This window comes from Eriocheir sinensis, unplaced genomic scaffold, assembly GCF_024679095.1.
Source record: "Eriocheir sinensis breed Jianghai 21 unplaced genomic scaffold, ASM2467909v1 Scaffold137, whole genome shotgun sequence".
Classification (NCBI taxonomy): Eukaryota; Metazoa; Arthropoda; class Malacostraca; order Decapoda; family Varunidae; genus Eriocheir; species Eriocheir sinensis.
This window is the reverse complement of record NW_026110706.1, coordinates 33,264-57,252: the sequence shown is the minus strand read 5'-3', so window position 1 is coordinate 57,252 and position 23,989 is coordinate 33,264. Positions and strand designations below refer to the sequence as shown.

The 23,989-nt window shown below is 46.4% G+C and overlaps 1 protein-coding gene across 1 annotated transcript; it reads left to right on the top strand.

Moving 5' to 3' along the window:
* Positions 1-10,841: 10,841 nt before the first annotated feature.
* LOC126989899 (uncharacterized) lies at positions 10,842-20,085 on the top strand. Its single transcript, XM_050848515.1, has 2 exons — positions 10,842-12,167; positions 17,524-20,085. Exon 2 carries the CDS (start codon positions 18,206-18,208, stop codon positions 19,265-19,267), a length of 1,062 nt encoding a protein of 353 aa, XP_050704472.1. The 5' UTR covers positions 10,842-12,167; positions 17,524-18,205; the 3' UTR covers positions 19,268-20,085.
* The last annotated feature ends 3,904 nt before the right edge of the window (positions 20,086-23,989 follow it).

Sequence of the window (23,989 nt, the reverse complement as noted above, 5' to 3'; positions counted from 1 at the left end):
AGGAGCAGATGAAAGCACCTCGATATTGAGGAACAGATGAAAGCACCTCGATATTGAGCAGCAGACGAAAGCGCCTCGATATTGGTGAGCAGATAAAAGGACCTCGATATTGAAGAGCAGATGAAAGCACCTCGATATTGAGGAGCTGATGAAAGCACATCGATGCTGAGGAGCAGAGCAGATGTAAGCACCTTGATATTGAGGAGCACTTGAAAACAACTCGACTTTGAGGTGTTATAACTATGCTAGTGAAAGGCTGGACTGCACTAATCTGAAACTGTAGAAAGGTGAAGGGATATGAGGGTGGCACTCTCTGGCTCAGTATTAGGTAATCAGAAGGTGTCATGTGCTGCAGAGAGGCTTAGAGGTGTTATAAATATGGTAGTGAAGGCTGGACTGCACTAATCTGACCTGTTAGAAGGTGGCACTCTCTGGCTCAGTGCTAGGGAATCAGAAGGTGTCATGTGCTGCAGAGAGGCTTGGAGGTGTTATAACTATGCCAGTGAACGGCTTGACTGCACTAATCTGACCCTGTAGGAGGATGGCACTCTCTGGCTCGGTGCTAGGGAATTAGGTGTCATGTGCTGCAGAGAGACCTGAAGGTGTTATAACTATGCTAGTGTAAGGCTGGGCTTCACTAATCTGGCCCTCTAGGAAGGTGAATATGTAGGAAGGTGGCACTCTCAAACTCAGTGCTGGGGAATCAGAAGGTGTCATGTGCTGCAGATAGGCCTGGAGGTGTTATAACAATGATAGTGAAATGCTGGATTGCACTAGTCTGACCCTGTAGGAAGGTGAATGTGTAGGCAGGTGGTCATGGAGGTAAAAAGGGTGGAGAGGCCGTGAGGCGCTCGGGCTGATCCCAGCGAACTGTCAGTCGGCCATCTTTTTGTAGGGGTAGGCAGCGACTGCTGGGTAGTGATGAAACACGTCATGGAAGTATTTCGCTACGTTGGGATGCATGTTTGTCCCCTGTCTAAGAGGTGGGGTCTTGGTGAGGTCACATAGTTAATAGGGAGAGTCAGGTCTGTTTTGGGGTTGGGCTATGATGACTCAGTTCGAGAAAAACCGAGGTCAGGGTGAGGACAGATAATTAATAAGGGATGTCAGGTCTTGACCCAAGTCGATCCACATATTCTCTGTCTGTAATTCAGTAGAGCTCTCGTGCAGCGAGAGTAATAAAGGCAGGAATGTCGCTCCGTGTGTGGTCTGGAATGCTGGCTACCTGTGTTTCATTTGGGTGCAATGAACAAGCTAACAAAAATCTGATCCATTCATTACTTTTCACCAGTAAACTATTTATTTATTAATTATTCAAGCAAGCGTGCATAACTTTTACATACATAAGAAGAACAACATAAGAACATAGGGAGACTGCAAGAGGCCGAGTGGCCTACACAGGGCTGATGCACATGACGTATGAACATTGATTATTTGATCAAAGTGTTAGCAACAAGATAGTTGGCTATATAGCCGGATTTGTCAGCTTAAGACCTAAGAGGTCTTTTAAGTGTGAGTCGTGCTGCAATGCTTTATTTACCCAACATCTGGATGCAACTCATTGATTTATCTCAGTTGAAAATAAAGGCCACATATCTTTTCCATCCAGAGATGTTGCCATTTGTCTTGTGCGTGAATGAAAATTCAGAGAGAAAGTTTTACAGTATAGTGACCAACCATATGCAACGTTGTGAACACATTCTTGTCACAACATTGTAACACTGTCTGAGTTCCAGGAGAGGGCTGTCTTATCCAGCCTGGCACAACACATGTTAGACAGTGATCCGTTCACTAATTATCTTGTGTTACTGATCAAGGCTGTAGCCGAGACCTATCTGCAGGTCAGGTACAGATATGCAGCTAGACCGTTTACTGCACGACTAATATCCCTTAAAGGCGCCAGAAGCAGAGCCAGGATATATAAATTAGTACTATTTAGTGGACTGTGATTCTGAGTATAATATATAATATCTAGTCTGAAGGACCTGTTGGGATGCAATGTATGTAACACTGTAGTTTCATTTGACACGCCTTATTATTATAAGTAAGTATAAACAGTGTAAAATGGGGTAAAAAAAAGTGCTACTGAAGTGACAGCCCCTACAACAATATGGCGGACGGGGGAAAGCGGTGGGCTCACCCAAGACAATACTGACCGCGCGCCTCACAGCCACTCCACCCTTAATACCTCCATGAAGGTGGCACTCTCAAGCTCAGTGCTAGGGAATCAGAAGGTGCCATGTGCTGCAGAGACGCATGGAGTTTTTATAACTATACAAGTGAAAGGCTGGACAGCACTAATTTGACATTGTATGAAGGTGGCACTCTCTGGCTCAGTGCTCAGCTCAGCTGTCTTGTGCTGCAGAGAGGCTTGGAGGTGTTATAACAATGATGGTGAAATGCTGGACTGCACTCGTCTGACCCTGTAGGAAAGTGACATTATCAAGTTCGGTGCTAGTGAATCAGAAGGTGACATGTGCTGAAGAGAGGCTTGGAGGTGGTATACATATGCTAGTAAAAGGATGGACTGCACTAATCTGACCCTGTAGGAAGGTGGCACTCTCAAGCTCAGTGTTAGGGAACCAGGTGTCATATGCAGCAGAGTGGCTTGGAGGTGTTGTAACCATGTTAGTGAGGTGCTGGTGTTGAGGAGTGAGTGACACACACGAGGGAGCGGGAGTTGCGATGTATTCTATAAAGAGGCCAGGCAGGGAATGTCCGATCCTCGAGCCTTGGCAGTACATGTATACTCGGATTGTTCCGAAGCGCTGCTCAGTGCTTCGGTGCCGCTGAAGGGTAATGGCTCTACAACACCTCACCCCCCTACCAAAGTTTTATGTTATCCCCCAAATATCCACCACCATCTCCAGTCACCAAAGCTCCCCTTTACTGCCGTCACCATTTACATAGTTGCTTGATATCTGCCAGGCGGCTTCCTTTGTCGTGCCGATCGTCGCCTCGTCTCGGCATAAGTAATTTTTTTCCCCGGGTGTCTGTCCTGTTGACCCCTCTGGCCGGCGCGTTTGTCCTGCCCCTTTCGGCGGTTCTGCTGCCGCCTCTCCCGGTTTGGTTGACGCCCTCCCCTCTGTTCCCGGTCATGGTTATCTGGATGGCCTTCTGTCTACTAGTTGGGGATGCTGTATATCCGCCGCTGCCCCGCTGCGTGCCTCCGTGTCCCCATCGTCTTCTCGCCGCTCAGCCGTCTCCCCTTGGGCGGCTGGGGTGTCTATGTCCGTGGCCTGCTTGTTACCTCTCTGGGGCACTTGGTCGTCACCTGCTGACAATGGGGATTCTCCGCTAATTTTGTCCTGGGCAGGCCTGTCACTGCTTACCAAAATTATTTGATCCGCGTGGCGGGACCACAAGGTATTTCCTCCAACATCTGCTTCGTAGGACAGTGGTCCCGTCTTGGCTATTATTCTCCCTCTCCTCCATTTCGGTCCCACATAGCTTCTTGCCCAAACTATGTCATTTTTTTCGGAATGTTCTTACCCTTTTCCCCGTCATCTGTTGGTCTTGCCTGCTCACCATCGCGGTCTCTTCGTCGGGCAGAAGTGGGTCTAGTTTTGAGCGTATATTCCTGCCCATCAGCATTTCCGCCGGTGTTTTCCCTGTTGTGCTGTGTGGAGCAGAACGATAGTTTAACAGAAATTTAAACAGGCTCCTTTCCCCCGACTTGCAGCCCCCCATCATTGCCTTTATTCCTTCCTTCACAGTGCTCACCGCTCTCTCCGCCAGTCCGTTACTCGCCGGGTGGTATGGCGCCACTCTGATGTGCCGGATTCCATTCTGCTTGACGAAAGATGCCATCTCTTCCGACGTAAACTGCGGGCCATTGCCTGTGCATAGCTGTAGGGGTAGACCAAACCTGCTAAACAGTACACTCAGTTCATGAAGAGTTCAAGCCGTTGTCGTGGACGTCATTGGTACTGCCTCTATCCACTTTGAGTAGCTATCCACTACTTTGAGAAGCGTTGTTCCCATAATTGGCCCCGCAAAATCTGCATGGAGCCTCTGCCTCGTGTTCTCTCCCATGGGTGGACCGCTGACTGTGGTGGTGCTGCCCGCTTCTCCGCACATCCTGGACACGCTTTCGCAATTCCTCCAGCTCCTTGTCGAGACCCGGCCGCCACACACATCGTCGAGCCAGCTGCTTCATCCTCACGCATCCTGAGTGCCCCACATGCAGTTCCTCTTTCACCTTGTCTTGCAGGGACGCCGGTATCACCACTCTGCCTCCCCACATTAAGCAATCCCCCTCTGTCGACTGTTCCTCCATCCGAGACTTGTAACTGCTTACCTCTGCTGTTGCCTCCTCCGGCAATCCGCCTGACCTTACTGCCGCCAGCACCTTTCCCAGGACTCTGTCACGCCGCGTTGCCGCTGACACTTCTCCTGCTGTCACTGAAGGCCCCTCGTCCATATATAACACGTTACTCGTCTTGGTTTCCCTCTCTATTCTTTCTGCTCCTTTGTCGACGATGCCCGAGAGCGGTAGTCTGGACAAGGTGTCGGCGACCCTCATGTCTGCAGAGGGTCTTACCCCCATATCGTAGCTGTAGGCTGCTAGTTGAAGGGCGTATCGCTGCCCCCAACGGCGGCATCTCTCTGCTGGGGTTCAATATTCTGGAAAGTGCTTTGTTATAACTGACAAGGGTAAACTTCCTCTCATAGCAATACTGATGAAATTTCCTAATACCGTAATAAACTGCCAAAGCTTCCTTTTCTACGATGGGATATTTCTGCTCTGTTTATGTCAGTATTCTTGACGCATACGCCACCGGCCTTTCTATGTCTCCTGGAAAGACTTGCATTAGCGCCGCCCCGACTCCTACTTCGCTCGCGTCTGTTACCAGTTTGACCGGTAGTTGTGGACCGTATATCACCAATACTGGGTTGCTGGCCACCGTCTGTTTTACCCTTGCCATCGCCTCTTCACATTCCTTGGTCCATCGCCACTTAACACCCTTCTTGAGTAGCTCATACAATGGCGACAACGTAGTGGCGAGGTGTGGCAACAGCCGGGACTAGTACCCACCGCTCCCAATACGCTCCGGAGTGTCGGTACAGCACTCGGGTTCGGCATCCTCCTTATTGCTTCGGTCTTCTCGGGTATGGGTTTCAGCTCCGTGCACCTCCTGCAAATTGAATTCACACTTTGACCTTTTGAGCCTAATCTCATTCTCTTTCAGTCTCCCCAGCACTTTGTCCAAAGTTTCAATAAGGTCTTCTATGTTCGTGCCCATCACCAGCAAGTCGTCTAAGTATGCCACACAGGAGGGGATTCCTTCTAATATTCTGTCCATCGCCGCCTGGAAAATGTCCCCACAGAAAGCTAAACGAAAGGGCAATTTGTTCATCCTCAACAATCCTCTATGCGTAGCTACAGTTGTTAGGTCTTTTGACTCCTCACTTAACTCCATCTGTAGATAAGCATCTCTCAAATCTAGCTTTGCAAACCTCTTCCCTTTTATCCTTGTAAACAACTCTTCCGGGGAGGGTAAGGGGTGCTTAACTATATCCAACTGGGGATTTACCGTCACTCTGTAGTCAGCCGCCAGCCTTACTTTGCCATCTGCTTTGGGCACTACCACCAACGGTGTCGCCTAGCCACTGCTGTTGTCAGTCTCCACGGGCTCGGCAACACCTTCCTTAATCCACCTCTCCAGCTCCTGGTCCACGAGTGGGTAAAGGGCGTGTGGCCCTGGTCGCGCTTTCTTCCGCACCGGTCGTGCCCCTTCCTTGAGACGCAGGTGTGCTTTGATCGGCATGTGCCCTAAGGACTGTGAAAAGACCTCACTGTGCTTGTGTAGGATTGTGGTAAGTTTATCCCCATTCTTCTCCGCAACTCAAAGTTTGCCTACCATCTTCCAGTCCAGCTGAATCCCCAGTAGCCAGTCACGACCCAGGAGCGAGGGCCCTGTTCCTTTCACTACCTTTAACGGCAGAGTTTCTATTTGATTTTTAAACTTGACCTCCACCATGGCTACTCCTCGTACCTGAAGTGCCTCACCTGTGTATGTGACTAACCGCCTGTTGGAGGCTTCAAGTCTTGGTTTGTTGCGTAGCCTGTTCCACTCCTCCTCGCTGATGACTGTGCTGCTCGCTCCCGTGTCCACCTCCGTGCGTATCTCTGTGCCCTGCACGCTCACGTCTACAGTCAGTGGTGGGGTTTTCCGGGTTCTCCGCTGTTGTCCAGGCAGCTGTAAAATACCACACCTCCACCCTCTTCCTCATCACTAATCTCTTGCTCCTCATCATCCACGCTATTTACTCTGCCTCGCCGTCGACACATTACATTCGCCTGGTGTGGCCTTTACGACTGCACCTGAGACATTCCTTATCCTTAAATGGGCACTCCGTTGCCTTGTGGTAACTACTGCCACACCGATTACAAGCTACACTACTACGTGCCCCCTCACGAGGCAAGTACTTGTTTTGCAGCCTGGCCTTGTCCCACCTGCTCGTTGGTTCTTTCTGGTCCCCTGGATTCGTTCGCGGCGGCTCCACTCTGTTCACCTGGGCTTCTTTGTGCTCCCCTCCCAGCACCTTCGCCTCCGTGGTTGCTGCCTCCATCGATAATGCCAGTTTGCAAGCTTTGTCCCAAGTTAAGTCATCGCCCTCTCGTAACAGCCTCCGCCGGATCCGTTCGCTCGACACTCCACCGACGAATCTTTCTCGAAGCTGCTCTGTTAAGTTTGCCCCAAAGCTGCAGTTGGAAGCTTTCCTCTTCAGTTCTGCCACGTAACTGCTGATTGTTGAATTTGATCCTTTCCACTACCACTGAAACTTTGGGCACATAGTGCTGAGTAGCGAGACGAATCAATTCCTTCAGTGTCCTCTCAGAGGGTTTCCCAGGGCGCACAGGTTCCTCAGTAATTGATACACCGTCGGGCCGCAGACAGTCAGGAGCAACGCCCGTTTCCGATTCTCCTCGGTGATATTACTGACCTCCAGGAACTGTTCGAACCTTTCTGTATAGGCCTCGAAATCTTCTCCCTCTGAGTACTGCTCCACCGCTCCAATTATTGCTGCCATTCTCGTCCACGGGGTTTCACTCGATTCCTTCAGAATCCCATCCTCGTCGCCACGTGTTGAGGAGTGAATGACAAACAAGAAGGAGCGGGGGTTGCGATGTATTCTATAAAGAGGCCAGACAGGGAATGTCCGATCCTCGAGCCTTGGCAGTACATGTATCCTCGGATTGCTGTTCCGAAGAGCTGCTCAGTGCTTCGGTGCCGCTGAGGTGTAATGACTATACAACAGCTGGACTGCAGTAATCTGACACTGTAGAAAGGTGGCACTATCTGGCTCATTCATAGGGAATCAGAAGGTGTCATGTGCTGCAGAGAGGCTTGTAGGTGTTATACCTATGCTAGTGAAAGGCTGGACAGCACTAATCTGACCTGTAGGAAGGTGGCACTCTCTGGCTCAATGCTCAGGAAAAAGAAGGTGCCATGTGCTGCAATGAGGCTTGGAGGTGTGATAACTATGCTAGTGATAGGCTAGACTGCACTATTCTGACCCTGTAAGAAGGTGAAGGTGTAGGAAAGTGGCAGTCTCTGGCTCAGTGCTAGGGAATCAGAAGGTGCCATGTGCTGCAGAGAGGCTTGGAGGTGTTATATCTATGCTACTGAAATGCTGGACTGCACTAATCTAGCCCTGTAGAAATGGCATTCTCAAGCTCAGTGCTAGGGAATCTGAGGGTGTCATGTGCTGCAGAGAGGCTTAGAGGTGTTATAACTATGATAGTGAACGACTGGACTGCACTAATCTGGCTCTCTAGGAAGGTGAAGTTGTAGGAAGGTGGCACTCCTTGGCTCAAAGGGAATCTAAAGGTCGTATATGCTGCAGAGAGGATTGGAGGTGTTACAGCTATGCTAGTGAAAGGCTGGACTGCACTAATCCGACGAAGGTGAAGGTGTAGGAAGGTGGGACTCTCTGGCTTAGTGCTAGGGAATCAGAATGTGTCACGTGCTGCAGAGAGGCTTGGAAGTGTTATACTTATGCTGCTGAAAGGCTGGACTGTACTAATCTGACCCTGTACGAAGGTGAAGATGTAGGAAGTTGGTACTGTCAAGCACTGTGCTAGGAAATCAAAATGTGTCATGTGCAGCAGGGAGGCTTGGAGGTGATATAACTATGCTAGTGAAAGGCTGGACTGCACTTTTCTGAGCTTGTAGGAAGGTGAAGGTCTAGTAAGTTGGCACTATCTGGCTCTGTACGTGCTAAGGATTCAGAAGGTGTCATGTGCTACAGAGAGGCTTGGAGGTGTTTAAACTATGCTAGTTAAAGGCTGGAATGCACTATTTTGTCCCTCTAGGAAGGTGGCACTCTCTGGTTAAGTGCTAGGGAATCAGAAGGTGTCATGTGCTGCAGAGAGGCATGGAGGCGTTATTCCTATGCTACCGAAAGGCTGGACTGCACTAATCTGACCCCTTAGGAAGGAAAAGGTGTAGGAAGATGGCACTCTCAAGATCAGTGCTAGGGAATCAGAAGGTGGCATGTGCTGCAGAAAGGCTCGGAGGTGTTTTAACATGCTAATGAGAGGCTTGACTGAGCTAATAATTATGACCCTGTAAGAAGCTGAAGATTTAGGAAAGTGGCACTCTCTGGCACAGGGTTAGGGAATTAGAAGGTGTCATGTGCTGCAGAGAGGCTTGGAAGTGATATAAATATGACAGTGAAAGTCTGGACAACACTAATCTAGCCTGTAAGAAGGTGGTACTCTCTGGCTCAGTGCTAAGGAATCAGGAGGTGCCATGTGCTGCAGAGAGGCTTGGTGATGTTAAAACTATGCTTGTGAAATGTTGGACTCCAGTAACCTGATTATGTAGGGAGGTGAAGGTGTAGGAAGGTGGCACTCACCGGCTCAGTCCTAGGAAATCAGAAGGTGTCATGTTCTGCAGAGATGCTTGGAGGTATTATAACTACGTTAGTGAAAGGCTGGACTGCAGTAATATGACAATGTAGGAAGGTGGCACTCTCTGGCTCAGTGCTAGAGAGTCTGAAGCTGCCTAGTGCTGCAGAAAGGCTTGGCGGTGTTATAACAATGCTACTCAGAAGCTGGACTGCACTAATCAGACCCTGTAGGAAGGTGAAGGTTTAAGAAGGTGGCACTCTCTGGCTCAATTCTAAGGAATCAGAAGGTTTTCATGTGCTTCAGAGAAGCTTAGAGGTGTTATAACTATGCTAGTAAAATGCTGGACTTCACAAATCTGATCCTGCAGGAAGGCACCACTCTCAAGGTCAAGGCTAGGGAATCAAGAGGTGTCATGTGCTGCAGAAAGGCTTGGAGGTGTAACAACTTCTGCTTCTTTCTTCTTTTAAGATTTACCCCCTAAAAAGGGGGAACGGGCCTTTGTCTATGCGACGGCCCGTCGCAGGGGGGAACCCGCCGCTGGCGTGCGGCGGGTGTAGGGAAGCCTCCGCCGCCGCTACAGCCACGGGTAAAAGCCGGCGAGCAGCGACGGAGGCACGGGCTCTCTGGGCAGGCGCCCAGCAGACACCCGTAGCGGTACTCGTGCGAGCAGCCGACCGGTCGACCCGACCACGGAGGGGTGGCCCTAAGCGAGGAATACCCCACGGGTCCACCTCGCCTCCGCAGCAGGGCCACCCGGCTGCTCGCCCGAGGAGTGCTGGCGTTCCACTGTGTAACAACTATGTTAGTGACAGGCTAGACTGAACTAATCTGACCCTGAAAGAAGGTGAAGGTGTTGGAAGGTGGCACTCTGCATCTGTGCTGGGAAATCAGAAGGTGTCTTGTGCTGCAGAGGAGCTTGGAGGTGTTATAGCTATGCTAGTGAAAGGCTGGACTGCACTAATTTGTCCCTGTAGGAAGGTGAAAGTGTAGGAAGTTGGCACTCTCAAGCTCAGTGCTAGGGAATCAGAAGGTGTAATTTGCAGCAGAGAGGTTTGGAGGTGTTATACCTATGCTGGTGAAAGGCTGGACTGCAGTAATCTGACTCTGTAGAAAGGTGGCATACTCTGTCTCAGTACTAGGGAATCAGAAGGTGTCATGTACTGCCTAGAGGCTTGGATGTGTTATACGTATGCTAGTGAAAGGTTGAACTACACTAATCTGACCCTTTTGGAAGGGGAAGGTGTAGGAAGGTGGCATTCTCAACCTATGTTCTAAGGAATCAGAAGGTGTCAGGTGCTGCAGAGAGGCTTGGAAGAGTTTTAACAATGGTAGTAATAGCCTGGACTGGATTAATCTGACCCTGTGGGAAGGAGAAGGTGTAGGAATGTGGCACTCCCTCTCTCAGTACTAGGGAATCAGAAGGTGTCATGTACTGCAGAGAGGCGTGCAGATGTTATAACTATGCTAGTGAAAGGCTGGACTGCACTAATCTGTCCCTGTAGGAAGATGGCACTCTGGAGCGTAGTGCTTGGAAATCTGAAGTTGTCATGTACTGCAGAGAGACTTGGAGGTGTTATAACTATGCTAGTCAAAGGCTGGACTGAACTAATCTGACCCCGTAGGAAGGTGAAGGTGTATGAAGGTGTAACTCTCAAGCTCTGTGATAGGGAATCAGAAGGTGCCATGTGCCGCATAAAGGCTTGGAGGTGTTATAATTATGCTAGTGAAAAGCTGGACTGCACTACTCTGACCATGTAGGAAGGTGTAGCTATAGGAAGGTTTCACTCTCTGGCTCAGTGCAGGGGAATCAGAAGATGTCATGTGCTGCAGAGTAACTTGGAGGTGTTATAACTATGCTAGTGGAAGGTTGAACTGCATTAATCTGACCCTATAGGAAGGTGGCACTTTAAGGCTCAGTTCTAGGGAATCAGAAGGTGTCATGTGCTGCAGAGAGGCTTGGAGGTGTTATAACTATTGTAAACATGTAAATATTAATCCTAAATATCTATCCGTTTCCACTTCTTCTCCTTCTATCTGTATAAATCCTTTTGTGACTAGGCAACCTCATGAACGAAAGATGACGCACATAGCTTGTGCGGCTGCCGAGGGCAGTCATCATTTCGTCTAGATAGAGTTCACATCACCGCTCCGTGTAAGACACACAACCAGTAAAAAGACAAGTTAAGCAAGGACTTTAACTCCAAACCTGCTAAACTTATATTGGTGGCAGCGGTTACAAAGCGATTACAAAGCGATTACTAAGCGATTACAAAGGATTTATCATCAAATAATACTGGCCTACACAAAGTGCCTCAAAATACGTGGTGACTCCATACCAGTGAACCAGTGTGAACTCCAGCACAATCGCAAAATCCGGCACACCCTCTCTACAATTACGGGATTACTACACTCCCTATGAGACGACTACAAGCCCCATCGCTCGTACTTGCACCTACAAAAGAGGTCATCACCTACGTTGTATCACCAAACCAACAATCTTTGCCACCACTCAGCAAACGTCCGTGACCAGTCTACCCAAAAATCCCACCTCAATTAACGGGATTAACCCCTGCCGCGCTCCCCCAACCCTGTATCTTCACAGTCACAAGAGGAGGAAGAGGAAGCCATATTAGTAGTGAAGAGGTAGTAGCCGCGGCCAGGCAGCTCAATTCAACGCGTCAGCGGTCAGCGTCAGCGTGCCGTCAATCACGGCATCGGCAACACCCACCCCCGGCTAGTGGAACACGCCGCACAATTTTGGTTTGTCACCTGAACTATCACTCAAGTAAGACGAAACGTTGTTCCATAATTTAGTACATGTACTGTCGAAACCCCCCACTTCAAATAACATTCTCACCCTCGTCTCCCATTCTCCACTAATTTCCCCAAATATAATCGCCATTTCATTTGTTCTTAATCCCTTACACGGATTACATTTAAATTCCTATCCCTACTCTCTTGTAATCCATACCGTTCGCCTTCAGCGCTCCTCCCCTCCCCGTTCACCAGCCCTACCCCTCTTTCGCCGGCGGCAGCCACGCCTTGCTGATCCCAGTGATATGTGTCGCCATCTGCACATCTGCTGATCCCAGTCATTTATGCCCTTGTACCGACCCACTCTTTCCTCCAGCGACCTCACGACTGCTTCACACCCAAGGTATCTTACCATTTCCTTACGGATTACCTACGAATCTTCCTATAATCTTCCCTTTAATCTTACTTAAAATTTCCCTTCCTATAATTTTCCTTATATACGTCCTAATATCTCCCGTACATTACAGCTTGTGCCGGTGAGCAGAGAGAAGTGAGTTAACCCACATCTCCTGCGTCCCAGTCTCCCCCCTCACCATACATCAGCCATACCATCATGCTCTGGTCTCCTTACAAATGCATCAGACACAGCTAAGTGACTCCCCCGTCTAACTCCCCATGTCCCAGGATCGAAAACTGGAAGAGGCTTTATCCTCTGCCTTCAGCGGTTTAACAATTGATACTCCCCATCACACAGTCCTCCGTTCAGGAGCTGCTTATCCAAAACCTATTCCCCCAGCAACCCCATTACCTCCTGCTGAGCAGCTCCCCTCAGACTCCCCCCCAGAGCTTTCCCGGACTACTTCTTCCCAGACAGAACAGCACCAAAGTGACCCAACCATGAGTGAAAAACCTCAAAACGTCATTTTAAGGGGCGAGGATAAAAATCCAAAATATACGGGCTCAGAGGAGACCGGCCCCGACCTCCTAACTCACCTGCAGAGGGTAGAGGATGCTTTTACCAAATTCCATTATACAAATGAAAAGGAGAAATTGGCCCACCTTTACGACAGCATCCACACGGGCCCTTGTCGGGCTCAATCCATTATAAAAAGTGACGCATTCAAGAAAGCCAAAACATATGATGAAGCGAAAGCGAATCTCATCAACCATTTCGGCTCCACATGCAAACAAGGTGCCCTGTCAGTCTTGTTCCGCCTAGCGGCTACCTACCGTCCCAAAATAAAGGCTAATATTGCAGTGGATGACTGTTTAGGCGTCGCGGGTGGAGCCTTCACAGAGTTTGAAACCCAATTCCGTCACTCCCCGTGGACTACCGATGAGAAAATGAACCTTGAGGATGTGTGCCGCCTTTTCTCATACTTTGTCTTTCTCCTCAATTGCACGGAGACACTCTTCAAAGAGTTACAAAAGGAAGAACCCCTACCAAAAGGTAGAACCCTTTTCAACCACATCAGTCCCCTGTCGGGACGAGAGCCACCAACAGAACCCCCATCCTCAGCGGTGAGGGGTGTCAGAATTCAGAGGGGGCGTCCCCAAAGTCGCTCCCCGACCGGAGCTCAGACCCCTAGGAACCGCTCTACCACACCCCGCGGCCGCCGCCCTTACACTAGAGGCAGGGGTCGCGGGCGTGGCTATAACACTCAATATTGTTACAACTGCAGAATCACAGGACACCATACACGTAATTGCTGGTACGGCAGCAACACCCAACAGTCAAATCAATATTGTTCCTACCATAAGACATCAGGCCATAACACCAAGGATTGCCGCGCGAGGCCCCGGGGAGGTACCTCGTCGGGGGAAGCCTCGCGCCACGTCTCCCGCAATAACATAGGCTCAGGTACAAAATCACACCAGGTGCGTGGTATTCATACAACACCCCTAACCCGCACACCTTTAAACAAACCAAGTACATCCACAGCTCATTTTGACATTGAAACCCAACCTACGGATGTTGAAACCACTACCATGAAACACCACCGCATTGCTCTTTATCCCCAATCCTCCCTTGCCATGACTGTCCCTGCTAAGTGTAATGGTCGCCATATTAGTGTTTTCATGGACACAGGGGCATGTCCCAATATCATAAACATCGGTACATTGCGTGCCTTACATGACGCAAAGACAACCTTGGTATTGGAACCTCCCTGCCTAAAATTAAGTGGACTAGATGACACATCATTTAAAGTAGTTGGACACACCCCCTTGTCTATCCAGTTGGCTAACTCCCTGTCCCCGATTACAGCCACCTTTCATGTGTGTCATGGTTTGAATATCCCAGGTGATATTCTTTTGGGTCTTCAATCTATGCGGGAACACTGCTTGTCCCTAGCTCCAGCAGAAGATTGTGTTTACCAACATGAAACACCCATTAGGACACTCACGGCCCCAAAGCCATTGTTGTGCACTTCTCCATCCGCCGATGGAGAATATACTCATCGTTCTAGCGTGGCCCAGCGGTCACTGGTTGATACTTCATCTCCAGTCGTGCATGTTATTAAGGAACAAAGTGCATCATCCTCCAATACATTACCTCCTCTCCTCTTCTTCCTCTTCGCAAGAGCATTTGAGGGTCCACGGCGTTCTGGCGACTGACGTCACGTTAGAAGGACGTGGATCAGCTATGCTTCAAATGCGTCTTGCTGGTATAAGTGATGAATGTGAGGCTATCTGTATGAGTGAGAGCTTGAAGATGAATGCCATGACTATGGAGGATGCACTTTGCAAAGTAGATAAAAATGGTCAAACCTTCCTAATAATGCACAACTCATCCCCGTACGTACGCAAGTTCCGTCAAGGGACATGCGTCGTTGACTTTGAAGTTCTACCTGAACGCATAGGTAGCGTACAGGAATCAGAGATCATCTCCCCCTCTGAGATCTTGCGGAGTGATCATCATAAACAAAAAGTAAATGATTACCTAGCTACTCATCTCGAAGATCTAGCTTTTCCAGAAGCAAGGAGAAATTGCACAACCTACTAGAGACATACCACTCCATTGTCAGTCTGCCGGATGATCCTATTGGATCCACAAATGTTTTAACACATACAATACCGGTTGATCCCAATACCAACCCCATCTATGTGCCTGCATACAGAACACCACACTCTCAAAGACCTATCCTAGATACTGCAGTCAAAGACATGTTAGCATCAGGTATTATAGAACACACTACTTCTCCCTGAACTTTCCCATTTTCCTTGTGAAGAAGAAAACGGCCAATTTCGGCCAGTTGTTGACTACAGGAAACTAAATGCTGTTTCGCACCCTCAAAGATACCCCTTACCTCACTTGCAGGATATTTTAAGCAGCATGGGCACCAACAACAAGGTTTTCACGACCTTAGATTTAGCAAGTGGCTATTGGCAGGTTGACCTCGATGAGCATAGTAAACCGCTCACAGCCTTCTCTACCCCTTCGGGTCACTGGCAGTTTCGTAAACTCCCCTTTGGAGTTAGTGGTGCGCCACTAACGTTCCAAAGGCTAGTCAACAAAGTTTTGCATGGCCTCCTTGGCAAACAGGTTTTCGCCTTTATAGATGACATCATCATAGTGTCACAGGATGTCGACTCACACATTACCTTACTACAAGAAGTATTTGATCGCCTTTACCAGGCAGGTCTAACTCTGCGTTTCCCAAAATGTCATTTTCTGCGTCCAAGCATCACATACTTAGGCCATGTACTAGATCAGAATGGTGTACATACGACTCCTGACAAAGTCCAGGCTATTTTTAACTATCCTGTGCCCACAGACGTGAAATCTGTCCGCTCCTTCCTAGGACTGTCCGGGTACTATCGATCCTTTATCAAGGACTATTCACGCATTGCAAGACCCCTCACTCAACTTTTGCGCAAAGACTCCACATTTACATGGGGGGCGGAACATCAGGAAGCTTTTGATAACCTTAGAACAACACTAACATCCCCGCCTGTCCTGGCCTACCCAGACCACACAAAAGACTTTTTCCTGTACACAGATGCTTGTGGCAAGGGCCTAGGAGCCGCTCTCATGCAATATGATGTTAGAAATAAATTACAACCTCTAGCATATGCAAGTCGCACGCTCAACAAAGCAGAATCAAACTACAGTACTACCCACCTTGAGGCCCTTGCGGTCGTGTGGGCATTACGTCATTTTCGTGACATCATTTATGGCTACAATATCCATGTCAGAACCGACCACGCAGCCGTGGTGGAATTATTCAATACTAAAACCCTCACGGGGAAATTGGCCCGATGGAGCCTCATTGTCCAAGACTTTAATCCCTCATTTGCTCATGTCCCTGGAGCAGTAAATCAGGTAGCGGACGCCCTATCCAGAAATATCGGCGCGATAATGGACATGGATGTAGATCATTTTGAAGACCCAAGTCGAACTCATGACCCAACTTTGAATGATTCCATACGCGCAGCGCAACAAACAGATAACTTCTGTCAACCCATCCTATACTATCTGCAGAGTGGCGACCCCAATTCCTTGCCAACACTACCTGTACCCTTAACTGACTTTGATCTCAACGACGGCATCCTCGTCAGGAATACATACATCACAACTAAATACGGTCCGCATAGGGAAGTTACACAAATCGTCGTACCAGAAAGCCTAGTCTCTATGATCTTGCATAACATACATTCTTCCCCTCATGCCGGCCATCCTGGAAAAAGTAGAGCTTTGATGCAAGCCCGTTTGTTATATTATTGGCCACGTATGCGGCTCGACATCATTGATTACATCAACAACTGCCACACTTGTGCAGAAAATTATGGATCCATTACTCAGCAAGTCCCCATCAAAAGCTATCCCATACCTTTAGAGCCATGGGATACCATTGCTATTGACCTATTGAAATTACCCCAAACTACTGAAGGCCACAAATACCTATTGGTTGCCATTGATCATTTCAGTCGTTTCTCGGTTCTAGTTCCCATAGTGGACAAGCAAGCAACTACTGTGGCTAAAGCTCTCATTGATGAAGTCTTTTGTAAATACAACACCCCTAAAGTCCTCATCTCAGATAATGGCACAGAATTTAACAATAAAATCTTGGAGGCAATCTGCAGGGAATACCAAGTTGATAAGGTAAATACCATGGCTTATCATCCAGCTTCCAATGGCATGGTCGAGCGACAAAATCGAAAAATCATTCAGACACTGCGCTCTCTGGTCGGTGATGTCTCAGTAACTTGGCACGAATGGATGCCTCAGGTAATGGCTTCTCTTAACTCATCTCTCCATAAATCAATAGGTGACACACCTCACTTTGTCATTTTTGGCCAGGACCATCGATTGCCATACTCATTCCTCCTCAAAGAGGACACACCCATCTATAATTTTGATGACTACGTTCGAGTCAGAGGGACAGACTTCCAGAAGATCTATAAACGGGTTACCTCCAACATCGAGGATAGCAAGGCTGCCATGAATGCGTCACAATGGAAATCAGCAACCGACAAATTATTGGTCACAGGGGACATTGTCTATTTAAAGATTCAGGAACCCAAAAACAAACTAGCACCTCGCTTTGAGGGACCGTACCGAGTACTGTCCTACGACAAAGGGAATAAGGTCAAGATCCGCCACCTGACTACCTTGGAAACGAAGCTTGCTCACCTAGACCACCTAAAACGCACTAACCGACCTTCTTCCTCAACCTGTGAGGAGTCGACCCCTGCGCCTGACGACCCTCTAACGACACCGACAAATCCTCCAGGCCCAGCTGAGGTGGACACTACCAACGACTACAGGAAGAAACTAAGATCATACACATCTGCACACTGATGCATTTGTACGGAGAACCATCTTCATCCCTTAGTGTCCCGTCTCTCCCACAATTTTTTTTTACCTTATCCATCCACTAACCACTTTCTATTATCTCACCCAGTTGCGATGCTACTCCCTTGCCTATGTGTCTTGGGAGGTGTTCTCCTGGTCCTCCCCACAAATGCCACGAAGCAGCCCTCCTATGAACAACACCTCCGTGTGGGGGCAATCGTGGAGCCAGACGGCCCCGTGATGGTGGTGGAGGACGTGGTCGATGTCCGCATTACCCTATGCGATTTTCGTGAGCTGGAGCGACTCCATATACCCCAGTTCCGGCGCCAGATCCAGCAAGCGGAAGCGGTTCTCCAGCAGACCTCGGACACAGTTCATAAACTAAACCATCCACTCACGCTGACATATTTCTCTACTCTCATGCTATCTTTCCTAAATATCCAACAATCCTTTGATAGTCTGCTAGAATGGACCCCTTTTTCAACTTACCTTAAACACCAGTAGCCCACTCCAGTTCCAAGCTTGGTATCATCGACATTGGTGGGAGATTGTTAAAAGGCCTCATTGGTACAGCTACGGAAGCCGATGTTGCTGAGGTTCACGATCAGTTAGACAAATGGGGTACTATTTTGAATAACCAGGCCATTGTTCTCAGTTCCCAAAACAAAGCTATTGAGACGGTTGTTAAGACTCAAAAAGTTATCATAGACCGCCTCAACAACTTCACATCCCTCATAACCCAGCTTCAGCAGGACCAACACCAGTACTTATTGGCTCACCATTTGGCTTTAATGGCAGCAAACCTCAGAGCTGTCTACCTTGCAATCACAAATTTTAAATTAGCACTGCAGGACACATTTACACTCCTCAGAGACGTGTTAGATGGTGTTGTAACCCCTTCCCTTCTCACCCCTCAGGAACTTATGCATGTCATTGATTGGGCCAGAACAGAAAAAGGCTTAACTCCTGTTTTCAGTGAGACCCAGGTTCAATATTATTACCCCTACATGGAGGCAACATTGACTACAGATGGTATCTTGGTGCATATCCCCTTTAGGTCGCCAGATATGTTCACTATCTATCACATTCATCCATTCCCTACAGTTGTCAATTCTTCCATCTACCAACTATCTACATCTCATGCCACTCTCTTGGTTTCATCAGATTTCATGCACATTGCTTTTCCAGCTGACTTTCATGATTGCCATATCACCCGCTTCCAGATGTACCTTTGCCCTGCTTATCAGTACGTCTTTTTGCCTACCAGTCATTATCCTTGTGAGCTGGGTCTAGTTAGAAACTCCCCAATTGAATCTCTGTGTCTTTTCACCCCAGTCGAGGATACCACCATCTTCCACCTTCGAGTGAAACCCTGGCGTTACTTCTATTTCCATCATTCAATTGCTCTTACAGTTACTTGCCCTGGATCCCGACCTAGCAACACCGCTGTCCACGGCTCCTTTGTCGTCTTGGAGGCCTGCAGTCTCACATCCCACAACCTAACCACTAAACAATCTAACCATCTATTGCTTAACCAAACCTTTCATACCTACAACCTCAAACCCTTTCACTTGCCGACACCAACAACTCCCCTACAACTCGAACCCTTACACTCTTTAGGAGACACCTTACCCAAACTCACTGCACCGAACATCACCCTACAACCCATTTCCTCTCTCACCATCTGGCCAGAACTTCGCCCCGACACAGTATACCCCATCCTCGCGTCACTGACTACGGTACTGACGCTCACTGTGATCCTGGCTACCCTCCTCATCTGTGTCTTCCACCGCCGCTACGCCTTCCTGCGTCGAGCCGTCCTCCAGCGCCCCTTACAGCCCGCAACGGCATAGGCCATATTCCCGTTGTCCAATAATATTTTTTTTTTCATTGAGCATAATTGTATTCATATGCCATTTATCTATACCCAGAGGACAGGATAATTTCTTACAATAACTAACTAACATGCAAGTCCTCTGTGATATGTATCTGTTTACCATTTGTATATACGCCTATATCTCCATATACAACCAATTTTTTTTTGTTTCCATATTTTAACTTAACCATGTATGTATTCCCATACCATTTATTCCATGATCATGATCATATTTTCTACTATATATTATTTCTCATGTTATATTTAGTTAATAAATCATTCTCCCGGGAGTTTAGATATTAGAAAACAAATATTTTTTTTTGTGCACTTGTTTTTATTTGTTTATACACCATTACTATAGGTCATGTAACCATGTGCCAATTGTTTAACTGCATTTAACTGCTATTTGTCCCTCATGGGCTTCTCATCCTGTATCCCATTCATTCTTTTTTTTTCCCATTCCCTTTTACTGTGTACTTCCTTTCTCGTCTTCATACTTTCTATACCTCATTTTGCCCGGCCATCCTTGTACATAGAGTTTTACTTTCATCGTGGCGTGGGCGCCACGCTAGCCTGACCGAGCATTGTAAACATGTAAATATTAATCCTAAATATCTATCCGTTTCCACTTCTTCTCCTTCTATCTGTATAAATCCTTTTGTGACTAGGCAACCTCATGAACGAAAGATGACGCACATAGCTTGTGCGGCTGCCGAGGGCAGTCATCATTTCGTCTAGATAGAGTTCACATCACCGCTCCGTGTAAGACACACAACCAGTAAAAAGACAAGTTAAGCAAGGACTTTAACTCCAAACCTGCTAAACTTATATATGCTAGTGAAAGGTTGGACTGCACTAATCTGGCCCTGTAGGAGGTTGCAGCTGTAGGAAGGTGGCACTCTCTGGCTCAGTGCAGGGGAATCAGAAGATGTCATGTGCTGCAGAGAGGCTTGGAGGTGTTATAACTATGCTAGTGAAAGGCTGAACTGCACTAATCTGACCCAATAGGAAGGTGGCACTCTAAGGCTCAGTGCTAGGGATTCAGAATGTGGCATGTGCTGCAGAGAGGCTTGGAGGCGTTATAACTCTGCTAGTGAAAAGCTGGACTGCACTAATCTGTCCTTATAGGAAGGTGGCACTCTCTGGCTCAGTGCAAAGGAGTCAGCAGTTGTCATGTGCTGCATAGAGGCTCTGAGGTGTTATAACTATGCTAGTGAACGGTTGGAATGCACTAATCTGACCCTATAGGAGGGTGGCACTCTCTGGCTTAGTGCTAGGGACTCAGAAGGTGTCCTATGCTGCAGAGAGGCTTAGAGGTGTTATAGCTATGCTAGTAAAAGGCTGGACTGCACTAATTTGACCCTGTTGGAATGTGCAACTGTAGGAGGGTGGCACTCTCTGGCTCAGTGTTAGGGAGTCAGAAGATGTCTTGTGCTGCAGAGAGGCTTGGAGGTGTTATAACTATGCTAGTGAAAGGCTGGACTGCACTAATCTAACCCTGTAGGAAGGTGGCACTCACTGGCTCCGTGCTAGGGAATCAGAAAGTGTCATGTACTGCAGAGAGGCATGGAGGCGTTATTCCTATGCTACTGAAAGGCTGGACTGCACTAATATGACCCTGCAGGGAGGTTAAGGCGTTGGAAGGTGGCACTCTCAAGCTCTGTGATAGGGAATCAAAAGGTGTCATGTGGTGCAGAGAGGCTTGGAGGTGTTATAACTATACTAGTGATAGGCTGGACTGCACTAATCTGACACTTTAGAAAGGTGATGGTGTAGGAATGTGGCACTCGCTGGCTCAGTGGTAGGTGATCAGATGATGTAATGTGCTTCAGAGAGGCTCGGATGTGTTATAACTATGCTAGTGTAATCTGGACTGCACTGATCTGACCCTGTATGTAGGTGGCACTCTCTGGCTTAGGGCTAGTGAATCAGAAGGTGTCATGTGCTGTAGAGTGTCTTGGAGGTGGTATAACCATGCTAGTGAAAGGCTGGACTGCACTGATCTGACCCTGTTGGAAGGCGAAAGTGTAGGAAGGTGACACTCTCAAGCTCTGTGCTAGGGAATCATAAGGTTTAATGTACTGCAGAGAGGCTTGGAGGTCTTATAACTGAGCTAGTGTGTTGCCTTCAGCTTCGATCCTCTGTTTTTAATATATTACTATTAAGTGAGTTTCATAGTTGTTAGGGTTACGCAATACAATGTTAAGTTATGATTAAGTTTATTCACATTATGTTGGTGTATAATGGTAGCGAACCTATTCAAGTTAAGTAACAATATCATTTACACTTCATCATTCTGTTGGTAATGATAGCGAGCTTATTGAAGTTAATAAACAATTCTATTGACAACTTACGTACTCTGTTGGTAATGGAAGCGAGCTTTCACCGAAGTACTCTACAATACTGATTAGAACTCGTCATTCCAATCACCAGAAGGGCCTACCCATATGGGATAATTTCATAATATATATATATATATATATATATATATATATATATATATATATATATATATATATATATATATATATATATATATATATATATATATATATATATATATATATATATATATATATATATATATATATATATATATATATATATATATATATATATATATATATATATATATATATATATATATATATATATATATATATATATATATATATATATATATATATATATATATATATATATATATATATATATATATATATATATATATATATATATATATATATATATACCTGGGAAGGAAACATATCACACGACATTACCTGGAAAGGAAACATATCACACAACATTACCTGGAAAGGAAACATATCACACAACATTACCTGGAAAGGAAACATATCACACAACATTACCTGGAAAGGAAACATATCACACAACATTACCTGGAAAGGAAACATATCACACATTACAAGGTAAGGAAACATATCACACAACATTACCTGGAAAGGAAACATATCACACAACATTACCTGGGGAGGAAACATATCACACAACATTACCTGGAAAGGAAACATATCACACAACATTAAATGGAAAGGAAACATATCACACAACATTACCTGGAAAGGAAACATATCACACAACATTACCTGGAAAGGAAACATATCACACAACATTAAATGGAAAGGAAACATATCACACAACATTAAATTTAAAGGAAACATATCACACAACATTACCTGGAAAGGAAACATATCACACAACATTAACTGGAAAGGAAACATATCACACAACATTAAATGGAAAGGAAACATATCACACAACATTACCTGGAAAGGAAACATATCACACAACATTACCTGGAAAGGAAACATATCACACAACATTAAATGGAAAGGAAACATATCACACAACATTACCTGGAAAGGAAACATACCACACAACATTAAATGGAAAGGAAACATATCACACAACATTAAATTTCAAGGAAACATATCACACAACATTACCTGTGAAGGAAACATATCACTCAACATTACCTGGAAAGGAAACATATCACACAACATTACCTTGCAAGGAAACATATCACACAACACTACCTGGGAAGGAAACATATCACATAACGTTACCTGGGAAGGAAACATATCACATAACGTTACCTGGGAAGGAAACATATCACACAACATTACCTTGCAAGGAAACATATCACACAACATTATCTGGGAAGGAAACATATCACACAACATTACCTGGAAAGGAAACATATCACACAACATTACCTTGCAAGGAAACATATCACACAACATTACCTGGGAAGGAAACATATCACACAACATTACCTGGAAAGGAAACATATCACACAACATTACCTTGCAAGGAAACATATCACAAAACATTATCTGGGAAGGAAACATATCACAGAACATTACCTTGCAAGGAAACATATCACACAACATTATCTGGGAAGGAAACATATCACAGAACATTACCTTGCAAGGAAACATATCACACAACATTATCTGGGAAGGAAACATATCACAGAACATTACATTGCAAGGAAACATATCACACAACATTACCTTGCAAGGAAACATATCACACAACATTACCTGGGAAGGAAACATATCACTCAACATTACCTGGGAAGGAAACATATCACACAACATTACCTGGAAAGGAAACATATCACACAACATTACCTGGAAAGGAAACATATCACACAACATTACCTGGGAATTAAACATATTACACAACATTACCTGGAAAGGAAAAATATATCACTCAACATTACCTGGGAAGGATACATATCACACAACATTACCTGGAAAGGAAACATATCACACAACTTTACCTGGAAAGGAAATATATCACACAACATTACCTGGGAATGAAATATATCACACGACATTAAATGGAAAGGAAACATATTACACAACATTACCTGGAAAGGAAACATATCACACAACATTACCTAGAAAGGAAACATATCACACAACATTAAATGGAAAGGAAACATATCACACAACATTACCTGGGAATGAAACATCACACAACATTAAATGGAAAGGAAACATATCACTCAACATTAAATGGAAAGGAAACATATCACTCAACATTAAATGGAAAGGAAACATATCACACAACATTACCTGGGAAGGAAACATATCACACAACATTACCTGGAAAGGAAACATATCACACAACATTACCTGGAAAGGAAACATATTAAACAACATTA

What these genes read in the sequence shown, in the direction of transcription:
- LOC126989899 (XM_050848515.1), top strand. Translation starts at nt 18,206, where the DNA reads ATGGCAGCAAACCTCAGAGCTGTCTACCTTGCAATCACAAATTTTAAA.